General features: G+C 49.6%; 1 protein-coding gene across 16 annotated transcripts in view; it reads left to right on the forward strand.

The window, feature by feature from the left end:
- Positions 1-23,454, forward strand: part of KIF1B (kinesin family member 1B) — a 1,461,559-nt gene that overhangs the window by 374,655 nt on the left and 1,063,450 nt on the right. For all 16 annotated transcript variants that reach the window (XM_085609808.1, XM_085609814.1, XM_085609823.1 and 13 more), the window contains 2 exons: positions 14,572-14,651; positions 15,086-15,161. In XM_085609808.1, the coding sequence (XP_085465934.1) occupies positions 14,572-14,651; positions 15,086-15,161 (156 nt within the window). The remainder of the gene's footprint in view (positions 1-14,571; positions 14,652-15,085; positions 15,162-23,454) is intronic.

Raw genomic sequence — 23,454 nt, forward strand, 5'->3', positions numbered from 1 at the left:
GTGGGTTTTGTCAGGTTTCAGAATTGTAATGATTAGAGCTTCCCAGAGAGATGGGGGAGGGGGGGAGCACTCTCTTCTCAACGAATTCCTCCTTATTAAATGTGGGACGATTAGGCTAGTGTATTCTTTGTAAAAGGCGACTGATAGGCCATCTAGGCCAGGAACTTGTCACCAGGGAGGGCTCGAATAGTTCTGAGTATTTCCTCCTCTGTATAGGGTTCATCAAGGTAAGCCCTATGACCTGCCTCCCACCACACCAGTTCCAGTGTGTTAAAAAAATCCTCCAAGTCAGGAGGCGTCTGGTTTTGTTGGGCTCTGTAGAGGAACGTGCAGAAGAAAGTCATTTCAGCTTGCACAGCTGATTGACCTACCGCCAGCTCGTCGTCAGCGGTGCGTAGCTCCGGTATATAGTCGTTGGCCCAGGGCTTGCGAAGCAGCCCTGCCATCGTTTTACCAGCATGCTCACCCTCTCCATATCGCTGGGCTCTGGTGTCCCTGCTGAGGAAATGTTTCCCTGATGGCAGCCTCCTGGAATTCAAATAATTTGGCTTGGATTGTGCATAGTAAAGTGATATTTTTTGCTGGTAAAAACTCCTGCTCTAAGGATTGTATTTCACCCTCCAGTCTTCTTAGGTCCCCTCGCCGTGACAGGAGGACTCCTGCCTGTTTGGCTGTGCATTCTCCCTGTATAACGGTTTTAAAAGCTTCACAATCGGGTGAAGGGGGAGTTAACTGTTTCTTTGTTAAGACTGAAATATTCGGATATGGCCTGTCTAATGGATTCACAAAATACCTTCTCCCTCAGCACTCCCGGCAGGAGCCTCTAGGCGAAAGCTCTGGTAGGGTAGTCAGGGAGGTCAAGCATCAGCATTACCGGGGAATGGTCAGATGGGGTCTGGGGCAGATGCTGCACCCTTGCTACCCAGGTCGCTGCGTCTCAGGAGACCAGCCAGTAGTCTATTTGCGACCAAGAATGTCTGGTGGACGTCGCACAGGTGGTGCTCATCTCTTCATGGTATCTATGTCTTCATATATCAATCAAGTTACCCTCCGAGATTATGGTTTGCAGCTGGGCTGCCGCTCGGCGATGAGGTCTGCGGGAGTCTCCTGACCTGACTTTTTGGGCGTCAAGTACCATGTTATAATCCTCCCCCCAGGGGCCAGTGCAGCCCTTTCCTGATAAGGATAGCAACGCCATGAGCATAATGTGAGTAGCATACAATGTGTTTTTCCCCCACCCACCCCGCTCGCAAACGCCCACACGTGTTCTCGGCGAGGTGAAGTTCCTGCAGGAAGCAGAGGTCTGCTTTGCCACGGTCCAGATGTGCGGCTACCATCCTATTCTTATGCACATTGTTTAGGTCACACACATTCCAAGTGCCGCATTTGATTCTAGTTATGTTGCCCTACTTCACAATTCTCCTGTATGCGTGTGGTGATGTCTGTCACGTATGGGGAGTCGGTCAAGGGAAAGAAGAGGTAAAAAAGGGAGGGATGGCACTTCAAAAGGTTACAATCTAAACACATCCCCAAAAGAACTCATCCCACACCAGCCCCCAATCAGGCTGAGCAAGAACCCCAAGCAACCCATCTCCCCAACTAGAGTATGACATTGTGCAGTGTATGTTAAACATCCCCCGGGGGGTGTAAGACTAGGAGCCCCATGTGTCCGCCCACAGGGGCCGGGCGAAGGGACTAAGTTGCAAGGGAACATGCACAGTCATAGTGTCTGTCAAGTGGATAAGAATATGAGCTTGAGAAGCATTAAGTGAGGTTAAAGGATACATATGAGGCGAGACACTGTCTCTTGGAGCCAGATTGGCCTGTTCCGCTGGGTCATTGCTGGTAGTCTCTTATAAGTTCACCACAGCGGCTGGCGTCTAATCGTTGTCACTGGTGCGATTCTTTTCGGTCTTTCCTGGACCGGTCAGTCTTCTTGGCGAGATGCAAGTCCTTAACGAAGCGGGCCGCGTTCATGGGATCCATGAAATAGGTGGTCTTTCCAGCATGGAATACTCAGTTTTGCCGGGTATAGTAGAGAATGTTTAACTTCCAGCTGTTGCAGGGTGCATTTAATTGGCAAAAAGTCTCTTCTGGCTGCTTGTACTGCCAAGGTGAAGTCAGGGTTGCTAGAGACCTAGTTTCCCTGCTATACAACGTTTTGCATGACTCTGGTGAGGCGTAGTACCGTGTATCTATCCCAATAGTTCGAGTCATGCGATTATGGGCCTTACTGGCACACCTGGAGGACAATGGGGGCCAAGAGAGTGATGGGCACTCTCCACAATACACAGCATTTCCTCAATGTAATCCTCCACTCGTGCCATTGCAGTGGACTCTGGCACCCCCCGTATGCGCAGGATGTTTCGGCGCGATCTTGCTTCCAAGTCTTCGTTTTTGTTCCTGATCACCTTGAGTACCTTCTCCATGCTAAGGAGCTTTTCACAAGTGTCCACACCTTCTTCTATTGCGGAGGTGCGCTGTACCACTTGTTTGAGACCTGGTTCGTCACCTTTTCCTTTAGGCGGTCAAATCTGTCAGATAGTCAATTTTGCTTTCTATAGCGGTGAGAAACTGTTTCAGGTCTCTGAACATTTCACATATATCTGGTAAAGGAGGGGTCGCGCCAATTAATAGTGCCTCCAGTTGTGTGTCCTCCAAGGCTGTGGGCTCCGCTGCTCAAAGACCAGTTTCTGTTGTTTAGGGTATGTTTGCAATTGTCAGGTGTGCTGCGCGCTGCCCCTGGGTCTTGCGCATGTCTCGGTGGTGGCGGCACCTGTAGATGCATATTCCAGTGTTCACCAGTGATGGCACCTTCCGCGCTCAGTTGCCTTTATGCGGCAGACTGCTGACGATTGGCTGTAGTGTATCTGATGCAGACGTCTGCTATGCTTTTCCCGCTCTGGGCACTGTTACCTCAAGTAGCGCCACCCCCGAAGCGTCTGAAGTGTGTGTCCCACAGCCAACCCACAGACCGGGACGGCATTACATGCCGCATGTTGGTGTCTTTTTAGCTGAGCCAGGTATAATTTGGCAGTGAAATGCCCAGGCGCGGCACTCCAATTTGCGCCGATCAACCAGGGTAGCTCTGCAGCATAGTTCAATGTTCCATGGACAGTAAGGTTGCAGCCCATAGTCAATGCAGCCCCACCCAAGTCCTCTGGGGGCTGTATGTCGCTGGTAGCGGCATTGGCACTATCCTCGGATGGCAGGTGTCCCTCCTATCCCGGTGAGTGTACCAGGAGTCTCGGTCACGAGGCTGCTGCGCAGCAGAGGGCCCGCCTCCGGCGCTCCTACCTGCTGTGTCTGTTTCTGGGGATGAGTCTCCGGCCGCTCCAACAGTTCCTAACACGATAAATCACTGAAGCGCCTGCACTCAAGGCGCTGCGAACATCCCAAAATGTGAGCACTGCCCGAGGGCACCTCCTCTGGTGAATGGGTCTCAGAAGGGATGTCCCGGGCCCCGCCGCAGTGCCCTTGGCAGGCCTGAGCTAGGCCTGATATTCCACAGCCACGCCTGCACTGCGGCAAGAGCAGGGCCGCCCAGCTGGACTGTCTCACGCTGATGCCCGGGCGCCCATACCTGCAGGTTCCTTGCCTGTGGGGGACAGCCCCTGCATCCCCGCGGCTGCCAGTTAGGTCTCGAGTGTCCGTCCTTCCTCTCGAGTGGTCACGCGTTGTCTGGGTAGGCCCAGGGGATAACCCAGCTCTGCGCCGCAGTTAATCTTCCTCGCCCCACCTCCTGACCAGGCTGGAGCTCTGCATCCCAGTGCTCCTTCGATATGGCCGCACTGTTGAGACCACTGGCATCAAAATTTACAATGCTTTGTGCCGCCGTCTCCCCGAGTAGATACCCGCTGATCATAGGCTTGAATGACGACTGGGAAAGCAGATTAATGATGGATCATTTGTCCCGTCACCGGAGCTACACTACGGAGCAGCAATCCTGGAGTCGGGCTCTCGAGCACCCCCCATTTGACTTGAAAGTTTGAAACAAAAAGTTCAAGATACAGTTCGTGGTTCTCAATTCCCACATTGTAGATCTCGTCGAGGTGTTGATATGGCTCCTGAAAAGGTGGTGCACTTGGATGTTCGATTGCCAACCTGCTGAATAAGAGCTACGTTCATTTGGATATTTCAGAAAATAGTTCATTAACGCATGTGCCGTCTTTTTCCTGTGATGTTCCTTTGCTTTCCTTTTAAGGGTATGCTCTCCACACACTATTCATGCAACTTTAGTGAGGTGTCGGAAGGTGGCCTCAGTCGGAGTATCTTATTTCGAAAGGTGCATTATGGTTCATGGGACGCATTTAATTTCAAGGGTTGTTGTGCCTCCCTCCTCTCCGTTCTTAGCTGGGAGTTCAGAATTGGGCAAGATTATTACAGGGAAAAAAAACGTGTGTACACCGCTAGTCCGAGCGTGTGGTGTGCAACTTGACCCTCCCTAGTGGCGCCAAGTGTCTTGACTACTCCCTTTTTTTAGAGCCTTCTTTTTTGGGCTAGCTTTGGGCTTCTCTTTATCGGTCTTTAGGCGATTTCCCTAAATCTCACTTGATTGGTTATTCTTATTTTATTAGGAAAAATTTGAGGTGGTTGGAAAGCTGTTGCGTTGCCTCCGTGTGCATCGGATATTGCGGTGTCTTAGATTGGGCTTACTGTTTCCTTCATAGGGTATTTGTAAGGCCTGGTGTATTTGGCTCATTACTAGGCTTTATATGGGGATGAGCACGTTCTTGTGTTCCAAACTTGCATGGTGCTGTGATAGATTTTTGTGGACTCCCTTTCTCCGGCACCCCCCTCCCTTTTCCTGGGTAGTTGGACCTGCGGTTCCTAGCGCTGACTAGGGGCATCGAACCAGTGGCATGCTTCTGTCATTTTACTGGAGGGGCACGACCTGGTGAATAGACTTTAAACACTTGGAAAACTTTGAGAGAGAGAAGGGAGGAAAAGTATGGCTTCATGGAGAATATGGAGTTCATTTTCGAGAACTCGTTTAAATTCGTATAATGAATGTGATGTAAATGTCAAGGTACTTATAGAGCGCACTGTCACCAGACGGCCACCTTGCGGTGTCGCCTTTGCGGTTTCCTGGCGCTGATACTCATACCGCTGTGGAACCCCTCCTGGCTTTCCCCGTGTAGTGTCCACTCCTGGGCACCCCCAGGGTGAAGCCAGGCATCCTTAGCGCTGTTGGGGCCGGTGTGGAGGCTAAGCAAGCTATTGCCCAGAGTTGCAGCGTGGGGCCCATGATCAGAATAGGCACCGAGGCGAGAATAGACAGGTCTGAGGAAATTGAGCCCGAGCCCCACCGAGGCGGGAATCGAACCCTGGTCCCTGGCCAGCACTCTGCTTCAGGGTCTGCCGCTCTAACCATTGAGCCACACTCCTCCACCAAATGATGGACTGGGACTTGCCACCCAACTTGCCAGGGTGCTGTGCAGCGCTCCGCAACCTGTTGAATCTTGTGCGATGGAGTTAATGGGGTCTTCACTATCCCGAGAGTACGGTAAACCTGCTTTCCGACACTGGAGGGCAGCTTACTTTTAGAACAGGGGCCTCCATTGGCTGGAGGCTGCTAGTTTTTTGGGGGCGCTGTTGGAACTCCATGCCATGAAGGAATTTTGGTCACGGGCTGGTGGCCCGAGAATGGTGTCCTGAGAATGGTGTCCTTTTTATTTGGTGATTGAAACCCATCCCAATTGACATAAGGGTGCGGGGACCAGGGTTTCTGCTTTAAAGGACTGGATGGGGAGCCGTCCTGCCCCATCATCAGACTGCCCTCTCCCCAGGTTGTGGTCAGCCATCCCCACACTGGGGGGGGGGGATCAGCAGCAGAGTGGCCTCGGGGGACCCAGCAGGCTAGTGCGTTTTGCGGTCCTGATTTTCTTTCTCTTTTCAGATCTTGTTGGTTGTCAAGCCCCTCGTCTTTTTGGCTGTCTCAACTAACAGGCGGTGTGCATGGCACGTCCACTGTCGAGCAAATTTGCATAATTTAAATCAGTCAAAGGGGTTCTGATTGGTAGTCGATTGTCCTCGCCTGTGTACATGTGATGCGGGAGTGTTTTAATGGTGCGGACTCTAGGGAAGGAGATCGTAGGGAGGAGCAGGCTATAGCTCCATCGTTGGCAAAGTGGATGGACATTTTGAGCTTTGTCATCAGGTCTCACCCTAGTATATTAGCTGGGGATGAGGGAAAGTATAATAACTGGTCCCTCACCGTGTTCCCCCCTACCTTAAGCCTGAGAGGTTCCGTGAAGGAGATCCCTGTCATTGTGCCTGAGAACCCTTGTACAACTGCGGTATTTCTGGATAAGTGAGACTATCCTTTCCCTCAGGCATGACCTTGTCGCCTCCGTGTCTATTAGGAGACTGTATGGCGTGTTGTTCACATATACCTTTATGGGTGGATCTGTCTGACTGGTCTAGGGTAGAAAAAGTGTGTCTCTGTCTGTCTGTCTGTCTGTCTGTCTGTCTGTCTGTCTGTCTGTCTGTCTTCCCTGTTTTCCCTCTTGGTCAGCTTGGGCCAGGCTTGTAGCTTCATTCTCGCCATTAGATCCCAGAGGACTGGGACCCTCACTAGTTGCATCATTGTCCTAAACCGCAATGAATCTCCCTGTCAATTGGGTGTGCTCACCTGACATCGTGGGAATGTGCATTATTCGCGCCACTGGAGTTCGGTGGGCTGAATGTGACAGACTGGGGGTCGAACGCTAGCACTATTTCACAGATGTCAGACTGCACCTGGAAGATCTTTTCTTTTTATCAATACCCCTGTGCACCAGTTGGAGGCGTTTGTTGGTTCCGCGTGACGTTAGCGTCGTCTGCGCAGTTGGGGCATACACTTTACCTATATAGGCACCCATCGGCGTGCTGGCATTTGTTGTTTTCTTTCCGCGCCAGCCAGCCAGCACAGATTTTGAAGAGAGCTATTCTGTCACTTTTTGACAGGCTTTTCTTGACATTTTGTCAGCCCCTTTTTTAGTGTATATCTTTTTCCTAACATGTTCGAGAAGACTTCTGGGTTCAAGCCATGCAGTGCCTGTCACTGCACCATGTCGGTAACAAACCCACACCTGGTTTGTCTCTGGTGCCTGGAGCGCGACCATGATTTGAAGTCGTGCTCCGACTGCCGGGCCATGGCTCTGGAAGCTTTGAGGGAGTGGTCCCTAAAGCTGCTTTTAGCCTGGCTCTCGGCACCGCGTCATTCTCCTTGGAGGTCTCTTTCACGGTCCCGGTTGAGAGGAAGGTCCAGGCACTGCTCCAGGAGTCTGGAGTTGTTGTCCTCCCACTCGAAGTAGTCAAGTCGGTCAGGTTAGAAGCACAGATATCACAGGAAGTCAAAGTGTGCTTCAACTTCTCCCTGTCTGTTGGTCGCCGCAACAGGGGAGACTCCGCTTTCTAGGACTCCTTCCTCTGAACCGGTGCCTGGTTCGGCTTCCCGCTACCCCACCTTCCTGGGAGCGACCTCCGTCCCTCTCAAATAATTTTATGCTATGTTCTCATATTTGGGTGGCCTGACCCTAACGGCTAGCCTTCGGGCCCTGGAGGCTGAGAGGGGGCTCCATCGGGTTCCGCATCTGGTTTGAGACCCCCGCCCCACCCCATGGATCCAGCGATGGATCCAGACGGACACTGGTCGTGCCATTACGACTTTTCCCTGAGCTGGCTCTGACACGAAGACTCCCAACACCGCTGGTGTCCCCCGGTTGCGCCAGCCTCATTCTCATCTCTGCCGACCTTTAGCTGGATTGGTGCCAACAGAAACCTTATGTCCTAGGTTGGTTCCTCCGCCTTATTCTGAAGGGTTAGGAATGGAGGAAGATTAGGAGGGGTTGCTCCACCCTTTACATGATCAGCCTAATCAGGCCATGGACTGGTACGAGGATTAGGGTGAGGCCAGTGGGCTGGACACTTCTGGCCCGTTTTCAACCCCCTACTGTGGCTACAGAGGAGGAAGCATTATACGCTGTGGTGGTGCAAAGAGCAACTGAGGTCCTGGACCTTCAGCTCCTTTCCGTTGCAGTGAAAATCAATATCTTGACAGAGGAACTGCAGGCAGGTCTCCTCCTCAGAAACCTAGCTGCCCTTCCATGAGACCTTAACAGATGTCCTTCTGGGAATCAGGTACAAACCCAGCACAGGGGCTCCTGTGAATAGGAAAATCGCATGCAGCCATTGCTAAATTTCCTCACCAACCACTGTACCCCCGAGCGCTTGGTGGTCCAAGCCTCTACTTCTCACAGCACATTCCATTCCGCACCCATGGACAGGCAATCCAAGAGGCTGAGCAGTTGGTGTAAGAAATGTTTTTGTTACTTCAGCCTTGAATTGCAGGAGGTGAACACTGCTGCCTATTGGGCTGTTACTCCCAACCCCTGTGGGAAACGGTTGCGCAAATGCTGACACAGGCTCCGAAGGATCCCCGGCCCATCCTCTCCCAAGCAGTATCCTACGGGAGAGATGCAGCAAAGTTCTCCATTCGTTGTTGTGTCGACATGGCTAACTCACCGGGCAGAGCGATTTCATTGACTGTGGCTGTTCGAAGCCACGCCCGGTTGAGGATTTCTGGCTTTTCCAGGGCTGTCCAGGCCTCTCTCATGGACATGCCCTTTGATGGCAGCCGTCTCTTCCGAGACACGGCTGGAGCGCTTTGACTCACGGGTTACCGCCAAGTGTAGGAAGTAGGCTCTGTATATACTATACCAAAGTAAGGTATAGTGTGCACAGAGTCCAGGGAGTCCCCAGAGGTATAGCAGAGGCTAAATTAGATAAGTTCTAACAGCTCTCTTTGTGGTAGTGTGGACGAGCAGTTAGGCCTATCACGAGGGCGTGTTAAGCATTTATTGTATTTGCTCAATCAATGACTGATTTCACACACTCAGACAGAATCCAGAGCAATTGGGTAAGTATTAAAAAGGTATACTTACATTTTATTTCGAGAACCAAGCAGGACTTGATACAGGTAGGTAAAATGTACTTGCAGTTGTAAAACATTACAAGGTAAAGGAATTGGGAATGGATTTGCAATTGTTATAAGTTTGTATTTGCTTTAAAAACAATTAAAATTACTTTTGCGTTACTTTTGGATTGCATCAATTACTCTGGGTTGTATGCCTAGATACCACACTGTGGCTCCTACAATACAAGGGAAGTAAGGCTTTTTCAGGTTTGCAATATTCGTTACTTTTTTTCATTCAAAAGTTCAACTCAACAGAGCACTTTTTACAACATTGGTTCCTATGGGGAAAAGAAGGTTATCAGTTTGCAGGTAAGCGAACAACCTGCAAGAATAGTTCATGGAAGTTAGAACCAAGGTTCCTCCAGGTTCAGTTAGGCACTCAAATTGCACCACCAGAGGCACTGGGGCGGCCGGGTGCAGAGTGCAGGGCTCCAATGTTAGTCAATAAGGGCTAAGAGGGCCTTCAGTCAGGGGCTGCTTATGAGCAGCCCACTCTGGTATGGGAGCAAAACTCCTGGGGTTAAGATCAGCACTGCAGGGGCCAACAATCTGCACAAGAGCTGCGCTACTAGCGGCACAGGGGCGGACCGGTGCAGAGGGCCAAGAAGACGTTGGCGACCCCTGTGGATTCCAGTGACGTCCTTCAGTTCAGAAAAGATGCTGCAGGCTCAGGCAGGGAGACTTCCTGAATTTGATCACCGGCTGGATAGGTAAGTTGGGTTCTTGGGGGATGCCTGGACACTGTCGGTTGGGCCACCCAAGGCTGTGGGGCGTCGGTTCAGGGGTGTCTTTTGGCGTCCGGTCTTCTTACCGGATACAGTTGTGGGGACCCTTCAGGTTGAGGCTGCAGGCGTCGACTTGAAGCTTGAGGTAGGTTGGGGATCACCAGATCCCAGGTCAGGGGTTTCCGCTGTAGGGAGGGTGGAGGTGAGACAGGCTGGTAGGTCTGGGGCCAAAACAGTTGGTGGCCTCTTCTTCCTGGGTCAGCATGGCGCTTCGGTCCTTCTTTCTTCCTGAAATCTGAGGAGGCAAGGTTTAGGGTCGCCCCTAAATACAAAATTTAGGGGCATTTACAGGAGTGTGCAGGCCGGGACCAATGGGTCCCTTCCTTGGAGTGGGTACACCCCCTATTATGTCCTCTTTCAGTGGGAGGGTGTCACCCTTCAGTAAGAGGGGTGCATTAGCCTCTTCCTAATTGGTTGAGTCTCCTCATCTTCAAGATGGAGGGGACTGTGCTTCACCTCACCTTCCCCACCGGACGGGTGGGGTTGGCGAAGGTGGGCACACCTCTCCTAACTCGGTTTTCCTGCTGATTCTTCCACCCTAAGCACGGTGGGAGCCAGTTGCTAGGGGCAGCAGAAGGCAGGTACAGCTTATAAAGGCAGCAGGCCTTTGAAGCTTCCCCTTCGTGAACCCAGCCCATCCTGGGGGAGGAGGCATGACACCTCTACCCAAGATGAGCTTTGTTTCTGGACTCAGAGAGCAGAGGCTTTCTACCTATTTGTCCAGAAACCTGTCTGGTGGTGGCAAATGGGAGGGCAGCCATTCAGTAACCACACCATGGCTGGTCGTTTTTCAGGGGGCATCTCTAAGATGCCCTCTGTGTGCATTTTACGTTAAATCCCACACTAGTATCAGTGTGGGTTTAATGTGCTGACAAGTTTGCTACCAAACTTCCCAGTCCTCAGTAAAGCCATTATGGAGCTGTGGAGTTCGTAATGATCAACTCCCAGACCATATACACTTTATGGCTTTACTGCACTTGCAGCCTGCATTGGCAGTGTGTGGGTGTTAAGGTACAGGGCCTCTAAGGGTGGCACAATAGGTGCTGCAGCCCTTAGAGGCCTTCCCTGGACACAGTTCCCTTGGCACCCATGATACCTTTTACAAGGGGCTTACCTGTCGCCAGAGATGTCAAATGTACGTATAAAGGTACAGCTTTGGGAAAGAACACAGGCCATGGGAACCTGAATGGTAAGGACCCAGGGCACACCAAGTCAAAGTGCATCATGTGTTTGGCAAAATGTGGGGGGTAACCATACAAAAAGGGGCACTTTCCTACACCAAGTCCTTGGGCCTCTCAGTGGCCACACGTCCCCCGTCTGCCTTTCACCCCTTTCGTGGCTATGGAAGGTGCTTTCAGCCGCGCCAGTCATATCCCAGCCAGAAGACTGTGCACGTTCATCAACCTCTGTGTGGCCGTGGGGCGGCTTGTTCCAATCCTGTAGGTGGGGTGGCTAAAGTTCGGGTCTTGTCTGCCGTGGATACAGAAAAATGGATGGTAGCGTTCGAGTTGCAGGGTGCCTATTTTCACATACCTGTCCTGCCTGCTTATCAGCTCTACCTGCGATTTATGGTAGGCCACAAGCACTTTGAGTTAACCGTCCTTCCCTTTGTCCTTACCAGCACCCGTCCAGGTGTTCACCAAGGTGATGGTGGTGGTCGCAGCTTATCTGCGCAGATCAGGGGTGCCAGTCTTCCCCAATCTCAATGACTGGCTGTTGAAATCATGCTTCCCTATGCTGTTGTCTCCCACCTCCAGGCTACGGCGAATGGCCTGCATTCACTGGGGTTCACTATCAACGTGCCAAAGCCACACCTGACTCCCTCACAGATGCTCCCTTTTATCGGTGCTGTTCTGGACACAGTGCTGTTTCGGGCCTATCTTCCCGAACGGCGAGTCCAGGATTTTCAGGCTATGATACAAATATTTCATCATCTTTTCTGGATTTCATTGAAAATGACTCTTGAGACTGCTGGGCCTGCTAGTAACACATGCTAGATGGCATATGCGGGCTCTGCAGTGTTAATTGAAGTTCCAGGGGGCGCAGCATCAGGGGAATCTCTCCCACATGGTCCTATCTGGGTGGTAACTGCACAGGATCTGTACTGGTGGCTAACCAACTGTGATTGGGTCAGAGGCAGACCCCTCTCCCTTCCTCAACCAGACCACACATTAATGACAGATGCGTGACTCCTTGGATGGGGCGGACATCTGGGTGAGAGGGAGATCAGAGGTCTCTGGTGGAATCCAGACTCCAAATCAACTTGCTGGAGCTCTAAACGATCTGCTTGGAATTGAAAGCCTTTCATCCTTCAATCAAGGGAAAGCTGATTAAATTGTTTACGGATGACACCACCATCATGTGGTACTGCGACAGACTGGTCAGGGTGGGGTCGTGGACCCTTTGTCAAAAGGCCCTGTGTCGCTGGACATGGCTGGAACAGCATGGCATATCACAGGTGGTTCAACACCTAGCAGGTTCTCTGAACGCCAGGGCCAACAAACTCAACCTTCAATGCCTAGCGGATCACAAATGGCGTCTCCATCCAGAGGTGGCGCAAATTCTCTTTCAAAAGTGTTGAGAGACTTGGTTAGATCTGTTTGCCTCTGCTGAGAATGTGCAATGTCAGCAGTTTTTCGAGCTGGAGTTTCCAAGGCAAAAAACTGTGGATTTAGGCCCAGGTCTCTGTATTGGGGTGAATGTATGACATTGTTCTGCATTCTTTCCATCAGTTGTTCTTTTTACATTTGTCACCCCAAGTGGGACGGGTATGCCCAGACATGAGTCCTGTGCTCTCCATGTCACTGGAGTCAAGCTATCCTGGCCGATGAAGGGTGAAACCCCTAAACCGGTCCTAGGATGCTTGTTTCCAGTCCAGGGAGGACCTGGCCTGGCAGTTCAGCTGGACTGTTCTCATTGGGCTCAGGGTCAAGACTGATTTGCATATGGCTGAGTTCAAACTGGAATGGCATAGTGAGCAAACAAATGATGAATTTATGCTCAGATCTCTGTACTGGGGTGAATGTATGACATTGTTCTGCATTCTGTCCATCAATTGTTCTTTTTGCATGAGTTTCCAAAGCGGTTCTCGCTTGGAGATGCCTTATGTCTTGAGTGAAGCGAAGGCCTCCTATACTCCTTTCCAGACTGGGCACGGAGAGTCTGGTATCCCAAGCTTCTCCAATTAAGCATCGACCCTCTGATCAGGCTGCCCCTTCTGGAGGATCTTCTGTCGCAGCAGCATGGGAGGGTCCTCCACCCGAACCTATCATAGGTGTATGCCTTCTTGCCTGGAGATTGAGTGCCTGCAATTGATAGCATTCAACCGTACTCCTGAAGTTTGTGATGTTATTGTGGCGGCCAGGCAACTGTCCACCAAGACTTGTACGCCTGCCGGTGGAACAGATTTATAAAACATTGTACAGAAAGGTCTATTGATCCTCTTTATGCTTCCCTTTCTCAAGTTTTGCTTTTTATTTTAACCTTTGCCCAGCAGGGCTCTATACTGGGCACCCTCAAAGGGTACCTTTCGGCCCTGTCTGCCTTCCTGAGGGTGCCAGAACAGCTCTTGTTATTTAAATCTCCTATTGTAAATATAGCACTCAAAGGCCTTGCACATATTTTCCCACCATCCCATTTCATTATGCCTCAGTGGGACCTTACTTTGGTTCTCATCCTTCTAATGTGCGCTCCATTCGAACCTCTGAACAATTGTCCCCTACGGTTGCCTACCATCAAACCAGCCTTTTTTAGTGGCAATCACATCAGCCAGGAGAGAGAGCGAATTTCAGGTTCTGTCATCCAAGCCTCCTTACCTGACCATCATCCCTGATAAGTTGGTGCTTCGCATTAGGTCCTCCTTCTTACTTACTGGAGACCATTTTAGATTCCCCTGCAACTCTCCTGCTTCGTCATAGAAGTGGAACAGAATGTTTTTTTAAAGACCAATCTAACCTGTCCCCTTTAATAATCATCGAAATAAAAGCAAGAAGTCTAAAAGTGGTGCTCATTTTATGGGGCTTTGTGGGTTTATGGTTGGCATCGTGGGGAGCACATCAATGCCACCTACAGTTGTCACATGAATTTCTGTGATTCCTCACTACATAACAGAATAATGCACATCATGTAAATTTATGATTGCCTCAAGCTGTAAAAAATCTTGACGGTAAGTAATTTCTTACCTTTGCTTATATTAAATTACTTGTTTGTTTATAAACTTTATATCTTACAATAAATAAAACTGCAGTAATTATTATTAAAAAGTATTGCCTAAAACAACTGAAATAATCCCCAGTTTTAGTAATCTGCATAGGCTGTAATTCACGCCCCTGCCATGCCCTTGTCATGACCTGACACATGACACCACTGAGGAGATCTCGCATGGCATTATTGTTGATATCACATGATATTGGTGACAGTGAAACAAGGATAAAGTATCCTGGGGAATGTGTGCACAAAGATCCAAAAAAGCTGCCTATGTCCTGGTGCTAATTTAGGTCCAGGCCGAGGGAAGAGACATTTCCTTGATTATTCACTTTATATTGTGGTGTCTGATGACCATAAGCATTCTTGGTAATTTCAAACAGTTCTTAAAAGCAGACTTTACCACAATTGTTTTCGGGGTTCCTAGTGGCAAAGTGGAACCCTTTTGGGTCTCTGATTCCATAGGTTTAGCATTGATGTGCTTGTTTGAACAGTGGTTGAAACTAGATTAGATGGCCTTGATGCAGAGCTACCAACTCTAGAACCGTGGGAAGGGGAAGTATTGGGGATCCTAATAGCATGGGTCCAATTATGAAAATCCTGACTTATAGTTTTGTTTCTTAGGAATCTGAGAAGATCATTGCTGAGCTGAATGAAACCTGGGAAGAGAAACTGCGCAAGACTGAAGCTATTAGAATGGAAAGGTTTGTAGTTCACACTGCATGCTGGAGACTGGTTAGAGTAGAATTTAGTGAGTGGGACTAATATACTAGTCTTCTCTATCAGTGGGGCCTGGGCAGTGCCTAAAGTGACGTCTAATAATCCTATTGGGAAGGAGACCAAAAACAGGATTTACTGACTGATTGCAGACTTAGAGTGAATATACCACAGGATTTATTGAAGGAGCACATTTTAAGGCATGCTTGAAACAGGACTAGTTCAAGTTTTGGTGAGTAATGTGCTTGCAAATTATCTTGAGATTAAGGTCTAGAGCAATATCTAGAATGAGGATGTTGAAAAATATGCTGATCTAGATGTATTATTCAGGTAGTGATGTCCTCTTGTTATGCCTTTCATGACGCTGTCTGTATCATTATACTTTTTAATTGATATTATTATTGTTTTTTGGTTTTTTTAGAGAAGCATTGCTGGCTGAGATGGGCGTTGCCATTCGTGAAGATGGAGGAACACTGGGAGTTTTCTCTCCTAAAAAGGTAGAAAATAGCTCATAAACAATAAGTCAATTGAATGTGGAGGCCTGACTAGCTCAGTCCTCTGGATTACTGTATTAGGTGATATTCACATAATGTCCAGGGATGGTAATATCATAGAGGTCCCACATTTTATAAAAGTGCTATATGACCAGACTGATGCCAAGATATCTTTGTGAAGGTTATTTGTGCGTAAAAATGTGTACAATTATTTATTCTGCTATTTTCACCTGAGGAGTAAGCCGAATCTAAGATTTGTGATTACAGCAACCCTATACTGTGATTCATAAAAGATTAGGTAGCTATGTGAGCCCACTTGACTTTCTTAACCAAAGTGGTCTAGGGATTTTCATACTAATCCGTTAATATCTTTGCCCACCTTTTGCATATACCTTCCTTTTCAGAGGAGAGATCTGTGCTAGATGTTAGGTGGGTCTCAAGTTTTACTTGGATTGAGTCAAAGATGGTAGAAAGTTCGCAACAGCTCAGGTGTGTATTGGTTACTACCATGTTCAGATGGATAGTTTCTAATTAATACATCTTCCCCAAGATTTTGCATCCTATAAACATTTGTTCTAGGCTTCAGACTGGACTGGAAAACTTTGTTACCAGCAATCAGTCTGCTGGGTGCTACCTTGCGGATCTAGCTTTTACTCTGGTTAAGGATGTCACTGGAGTATACGGGGTGTCAACCTGTGCACAGACGTCTGTTACTGTCTTTCTTTTCATGCATTGATGTAGTCCTGAGGTCTATTTTGGGGTGTCACTGATTATTCTCAGTTTTTCATACTAAGTCCAGTATCTCCTCAAAAGGCCTCCGGCTTTGTAAACAGTGCTGAAAGATGTCTCATTTGCTCCCCTTTGACGTTATGTAGTGTCTGGGGTTGGGAGACAACTCCATGACCTGTGACTGACACCTCTATGCAACCGAAGGTCAATCGGGGATGGGGAGGCCAAATTATTTTTGGGTAAGACCTGCAGGGAGACCCTGAGCAGACATCCTCTCTCAAAGTTAAATCACTGTCCAGGGAATGTTCTCCTAAAAGATCTTCCCATAATGGTAAATAAAGTTCTTGCCTGCCCCAGCCGACCCAGTGTACATCTGTGGTCAAGTTCCACCCAACTCACTGTTTTTTACGTTCAACATTCAAATGTGCCCCAGCGAAGGCAGGAGGCAATGACCCTCCACCCGACAAAGAAAGCAAGTGGAAAGGTGCTGTTGGCAAGCATGTAGCAGTAGGGACTGCCCTCCTGCTATGACAAGCACCACTGGGAGGAAATGGAAGACCTCATCAAGCACCTCCCTGAGGCACATATGAAGGGAGGAGGGCAAAGCCATATTCCAAGCAAATATTGGATGCGCCCCTTATGTCTCCATCTCCAGAGACATTAACACCAACATCCTCCTACACTGCCATACTTTGCTCCGGATGGATCTCTAGTTTCCATACCACAGTGCAATAGCACTTTTTAACATGCCTTTTGATGGAGGAACATCTCTTCCACCCTCAGGTCAATGATAAGCTAGAAATAAATCAAAAAGGACACAGTCAAAGGATTCCATTCAGCCCTCCACAGTAAGATTCTTCTTTCGAAAGCACCAACTCAGAGACAGATAATAGATACCAGCATCCACCCAAAGGCAGGAGTACAAGCACCAGCCCTTTAATGACACTCAGCTCTCCAAATCCTTCTCAGGGTTGGCAGAGATAATGGCCAAGGCAAGGGGCGAAGCAAGTCTAACCCGTGCGCCTCAGCCTCAAGCAGTGACTCCCCTTCCATCCCATCTGATCACACAACACCTTTTAGGGGACGATTACGTTTGTTGTTCAACAGTGAACCCTTGGACAAAGGGGTGCTTTCAGTAGCATTGCAGGGGTACTGTCTGGAGATAAAAATCGCACCGCCAAACATTCCCCCTCAGCTCATCATCTCAGCCCTTTTGATCTTTGGCTTCTCATTGAGGAAGTGCATGTGCTCCTAGCCAAAGGAAAGATTGAGCTGCTGCCCTTAAACCAGCGTTGTAAAGAAGTGTACTCTCTCTACTACTTAATACCCAAGATGCATTGGTCCCTCTGGCTAATCCTCGACCTGTGCCTGCCGAACCAATACATCCTCTCCAAGCACTTTCACATGATCACCCTACAGGAAGTCATCCTACTGCCCTGACTAGGAACTTCATGGCGGCTCTGGACTTAAGATAACTACTTCCACATCCCCTTTCATCCTGTCCACCACTGGTACCTATGCTTTGTATTAAGTGCACAGTACTTCTACTTGAAAGTTTTACCCTTTGGGTACGCTATAGCTGCAAGCCCACCCCTGAAAACACAAAATGCCAAAAGCTTCGCCTCCAGGTACCCACACCCACAGTCCATGGGAAATGCGCGGTGGATGAATTGATCAGGGATATTTGCTTATGAGTTTTTCCTCTCCCACTCATTCTATACATGGTGCTAAAAACGAGTCTGGTTTCCTTCACCCTCATTCTCCAGTATTAAATCTTTCATAAAATTAATTGTTTAAATCTTCCCCGTCATTGAGGTGGGAGTCCCACAGTAATTAAGAATAAGTAGTGTAAAGCATTGCTTTAAAAAGAAGAACTTAAACAAATGACATTGATAACCAATTCACGTGATTTTAGAAAGAACCTGACTCCAGCCAGTCGGAGCACAGCTTCTTCCCTCTTACCTTCAACTCAAGGGTCACCATGCCTCAGATTTCTAAACGAATGTGATGTGAATGAAGTCTCTCTGATCTCTGCTCAGTTCTTCAGTTTACTTGGTGATTTTCTCTCTAATCGTGACCTCAGATTGAACTCCAACTGCCATTATTACAGAAGGTAAATGTTTCACAGTAAATTCTGACAGGCTAATCATGTCTGAGGGATCTAAAAAAGGTCTTAAGCCTTGTAAATCTTATGGCAAACATAGTCTTTTTTTCAGGACCCACATAAACAGTATTTATACTGTTTATATCTGGAGCACAAGCCAAAAGATTGTAAGCACTGCTGTACTTTTTCTGCAAAAACCTTTTAGGACAGGGAGTCAAGGCACTTTCTAGTTGCAGCAAAAGAAAGCCAGTGAAACTCCAATTTCTGGAGAGGCAGAAGATTGGACGTCATCATTTCTCAATTAGAGTCTAAAAAGATTGAGCCAGGGGAAAGAAAATAGTCTTCTGAAGAGCCATCAAAGAAGGTACACAAGGTTAAAGGTAAAAAAACAGCCTATCAAGACACCCATAGCTGTGAGAGATCCTTCACCTTCTGGATCTGGTAAGGAAGCTAAGGTCAGATCAGAGCCTTCTTCTCCTTCTCAACAGTATACTGGCACTTTGAAGACCAAGAAACTGTCTACAGATCGTCCAACGATGAAACGCATGTCGATGAAACCGGCAACAATGATGATGGTAACTACTTCTTCATCGACAGACATAGTGATGACATAGACTTTAATGAGACAGTCGGCGGCAGTTGTGTCAACAAATGCAAAACACCTATCAATGACATCTGAACCACAAACCTATTTAAAACATAGGGACCGGTTCTTAGTGTTGATGGGCTCGTTGACTAGAAGAAATTACCTGATTTAGCTCTCCACTACGTCCTGTGTGCCTGCTGGAAGGGGGTGGAACTGCTGAATATGATGATTGGGACAACCGTGCTTTTTGGGGTGGCATACAGCCCTTCCCAATTGCATGTTAAATGGCAAGACTTAAATGAAAGTGACGCCATTAGCTATGTGGAAAGCGATTTTTCCTTTAAAGACAAACCTCAGTCGCGATGTATGTCCTTTGAAGCATTTCAAGAGCAATATGCTCATGAAGACTCCTATGAAGACAAACCTGAGCAAGAACCTATGTTGCAGGTTTCAGTAACACTGGTGATGGATGTTGGAAACGCCCACTCCCACTCCGCAGGGTGGTGGTGGACTCCCCGAACACACTGTGGTAGCTTGGCTCGAGTGGTCAGGAAACAGGCGCAGTGCTAAGCATACAATATACCCATACAATAACCATGCGTGCATCCGTTCCAAAAACGACTCTACACCGTAAAAATTATGAAAATATTCTTTCTTTATCTTTTTCTCTTAGTTGCTGATTGGAAAAATAAATAGGTCAATCACAATATACAAGTTTCAATTAGTGCAGGTCAAATAAATATTGGCTGTTTGATGAAATAAATAGGGGTGATCATAAATAACAGGGCATAAATACAAGTGCAATATATACAGACAATTAAATACTTTGAGGCAATAAATACTGTACCAATAAATATTGTACACCAACAAGTCCTGTGGACCTATAAATATAGTGCAGCAATAAATAGATAAAAATTCAATAAATACAGTATCCCCAATAAATAATTAAAAGTATACAGCAACCCTCCTGTAATCAGTTGACTTCTCAATTCTTAAGGGCTGATTTGGCCCAGGCACAGCTTGTAGGGTGGTGGAAGGCTTGAGGGGGGGAGGCTACTCCCTGGCTGGGACAAGGCTGAGGCCTAAACTGAGGTAGATCAAAGGGGGGAATACCAGTGCCCTGGCTTTCTCTCTCCACACAACCTCTCTAGGTTAGTCCCAGTTCACCCCAGGCACAGTCAGGTTGGTTTCAGCACCTCCCTAGCCCCTTAGAGCAGTCTCTCAGGTCTCCACAGGGCCTTAGGCGCCCTCTACTCCACTTACTGCCCTTTTTCTGATGTTCCGACGCCGCTGGAGTCGTGTCGACGCCGTGATGCGGTTCCGGTTCGGTCTCGGCGGCCTCGGCACAATGTCAGTTCTTTGACGACGCCGGCAGGCGGTTCCGGTCCGATGTCGGTGGCCTCGGTTCGATCTCGACCTCCGATTCGACGGCGTCAGGCAGTCTCTTCACGATGTCGACTTCGGGCGGCTCCGGTCCGATGGCGCTCTCGGCTCCGATGACGTCGGCCGGCCTGGCCTCGATGTCGACTTCCGGCGACTCCGGGGTGCGATCCTCACCCCCGACCTCCGGTGCTCCTCCTCACAGGTTCCGGGCGACTCCGGAGTGCGATCCTCACTCCCGACCTCCGGTGCTCCTCGACCTCGGTCTCCGACGACTCCGGAGGGCGGACTTCACCCTTCCGATGACGCCGCTCACTCGACCTCGGTTCACTTCCTTCTCGACCCTTGGTATTCCTCTCGACCTCCGTCGGCGCCCTCTTACGACCTCAGGCGGCTCCGGGTACGACGTCTGCTACCTCAGTCAGCGCCGCTTCTCCACCTCGGGCTCCAGGTCTTCGGCTACTCGACGCCAGACTCCAGGGAAACCAGTTCTCAGGTCAGAATCTTGCTGCTTTCTTGGTTCTAAGGCCTGTTCCTGCTGTCCAGGTCCTTAGGATAAGTTTCTTCTGACTTCTTCCCACACAGGGCTATAGGCTGGGATCCATCAGTAGGGACAAGTATCAAGGGTGGGTTTATGGACCCCACTCCAGGCACAAGTTTCCACCCCTGCTGCTTCACTCCTTCCTCCTTCACTGTTGTGCTCCTCTCTCTTCACCAGTCAGGTGCCAACTGCCAGCTCCAACTGCCAACTGCCTCTCTTATCCTCCCAACATTCTAAACGGTTTCCAACTGTCACACAGTTCTGGAATCTCCTGGAAGGTTCTGGAAGGTGCTGGTAGGTTCCAGTGGATGCTGGTGATGTCACAGGAGGCCACCATTTTGTGCTCCAGGCCCTCAGACAGAAGTTTCAGGGGTAGCTAAAATGGCTCCCTGAATCTGCAGCAACACTAAAAAGTCTGGTGGTTCCCAAAAAGGAAAAATTCAAACAGGGTTTGAGGCAAAAGTGGGACAAAATAAATAATGATGAGGAGGGACCACCCAAAGGGCTGACAGGTCTAACACGCGTCCCCCCCAGCTGAAAGTGGGGAGAGCTACCCAACCCCTTGGGAGTTCTCATCACTAAGGCGGAAATACCTTGAGAGACCGTCTGCATTGGCGTGGTCCACTCCAGGCCGATGTTCCACCTGAAAGTCCATCCCCTGTAGGGAAATAGACCACCTCAACAACTTGGGATTCTCCCCCTTCATTTGCATCAGCCAACGAAGGGGTCTGTGGTCGGTCTGAACTAGGAAGTGCGAGCCAAACAGGTATGGCCGCAACTTCTTCAGAGCCCATACCACTGCAAAGGCTTCACGCTCTATTGCACTCCACTTCTGTTCCCTGGGAAGTAGTCTCCGGGATAGGAAGACCACGGGTTGATCCAGACCCTCTTCGTTGAGTTGCGATAACACTGCCCCAATGCCATGTTCTGATGCATCTGTCTGGACAATGAACTTCTTGGAAAAGTCTGGGGCCCTTAAGACCGGGGCCTCGCACATGGCTTTCTTCAATCTCTCAAAGGCTTGCTGACAAGCCTCCGTCCAGACTACCCGTCGAGGTTGTTTCTTGGACGTGAGCTCCGTGAGAGGGGCTACGATGGTACCGTACCCCTTCACGAAGCGGCGATAGTATCCCGTGAGGCCCAAAAATGCTCGGACCTCAGTCTGTGTCTTGGGGGGTTCCCAGGCCATGATGGCCTCGATCTTCGCCTGGAGGGGTTGCACCGTTCCCCTACCCACCAAGTGTCCAAGGTACACTACCGACCCCTGCCCGATCTGGCACTTGCTGGCCTTGATCGTCAATCCAGCTTGTCTCAGGGCCTGGAGAACAGCTTGCAGGTGACGCAAGTGATCCTCCCAGCTGCTACTGAAGACGGCTATGTCATCCAGATAAGCAGCAGAGAAACTCTCCATTCCGGTGAGGATCTGGTTTACCAGGCGCTGAAACGTGGCAGGTGCGTTCTTGAGCCCAAAGGGCATCACACAGAACTGGTAGTGGCCATTGGGCGTGGAGAAGGCTGACCTTTCCCTTGCTCCATCAGTCAAAGAGATCTGCCAGTACCCAGAGGTAAGGTCAAAGGTACTTAGATATTGGGCAGCTCCCAGCCGGTCAATTAATTCATCCGCCCTAGGGATCGGATGTGCATCAGTCTTTGTCACTGAATTCAGTCCCCGGTAGTCCACACAGAACCTCAGTTCTGGTTGGGCACCCGGTGGTGCAGCTTTCGGTACTAACACCACCGGACTGGACCAGGGGCTGCTAGAAGGTTCAATCACTCCTAGCTCCAGCATCTTAGTGACTTCACTATGAATGCTGGCCTTCACCTTGTCTGACATCCGGTAGATCTTGGACTTCACAGGTGGGCTGTCTCCTGTGTCCACGTCATGGACGCACAGGTGAGTCCTACCCGGGACAAGGGAGAACAACGCAGAGTACTGCCCAGGGCCTGGCGACAGTCCTCCTGCTGTTCAGGAGTTAGAGATGGGGAGAGAATCACTCCCTCCACCGACCCATCCTTTTCCTGAGACGCAAACAGATCAGGGAGAGGCTCGCTTTCCACGTCCTCTCCTCCGTCAGTCACCATCATCAAGATGACTTCGGGCCTCTCGTGGTGGGGTTTGAGGCGGTTGGCATGCAGCACCCGCAGGGGCTGACGAGGGGTCTTCAGGTCCACCAAGTAGGTAGCCTTACCCTTCTTCTCCAACACCTCAAAGGGTCCTGACCAGCGATCCTGGAGGGCACTAAGCTCTCCTGGTTCGATCACCCACACCTTCTGGCCAGGCTCCAACTCCACCGGGTGAGCGTTGTGGTCATACCACGCCTTCATCACTGCTTGGCTGGCTTCCAAGTTGTCAGAAGCTTGCTTCCACAACTTAGCCATTTGGCTCCGGAAGGCCAGCATGTAGCTCACCACATCCTGGGGGAGCTTTCTGGGAGTTCTTTCCCATCCGTCTCTCACCAGGTTAAGAGGTCCACGTACAGGGTGCCCATACAGAAGCTCGAAGGGGCTGAAGCCCACTCCCTTCTGTGGCACTTCCCTGTAGGAAAAAAGTAAACAGGGTAGGAGGACGTCCCATTTCCTCCGCAGGCTTTCAGGCAGACTTCTGATCATGCCTTTTAAGGTTTTGTTAAACCTTTCCACTAGACCATTGGTCTGGGGGTGGTAAGGAGTTGTGAACCGGTAGGTCACTCCACACTCCTTCCACATTGCCCGCATATATGCTGACATGAAGTTGGTCCCCCTGTCGGACACAACTTCCTTGGGAAAACCCACTCGGGTAAAGATTCCCATCAGGGCCCTAGCCACAACAGGTGCTGTTATGGTCCTCAGAGGTATTGCCTCTGGGTACCGTGTGGCATGATCCACCAGAACCAGGATAAACCTGTGACCAGCTGTAGTTGGTGGATCTAATGGACCCACAATGTCGATGCCCACCCTTTCAAAGGGGGTGCTAACG

The sequence above is a fragment of the Triturus cristatus genome, chromosome 1_2, assembly GCF_964204655.1.
Source record: "Triturus cristatus chromosome 1_2, aTriCri1.1, whole genome shotgun sequence".
NCBI classification, from domain to species: Eukaryota; Metazoa; Chordata; class Amphibia; order Caudata; family Salamandridae; genus Triturus; species Triturus cristatus.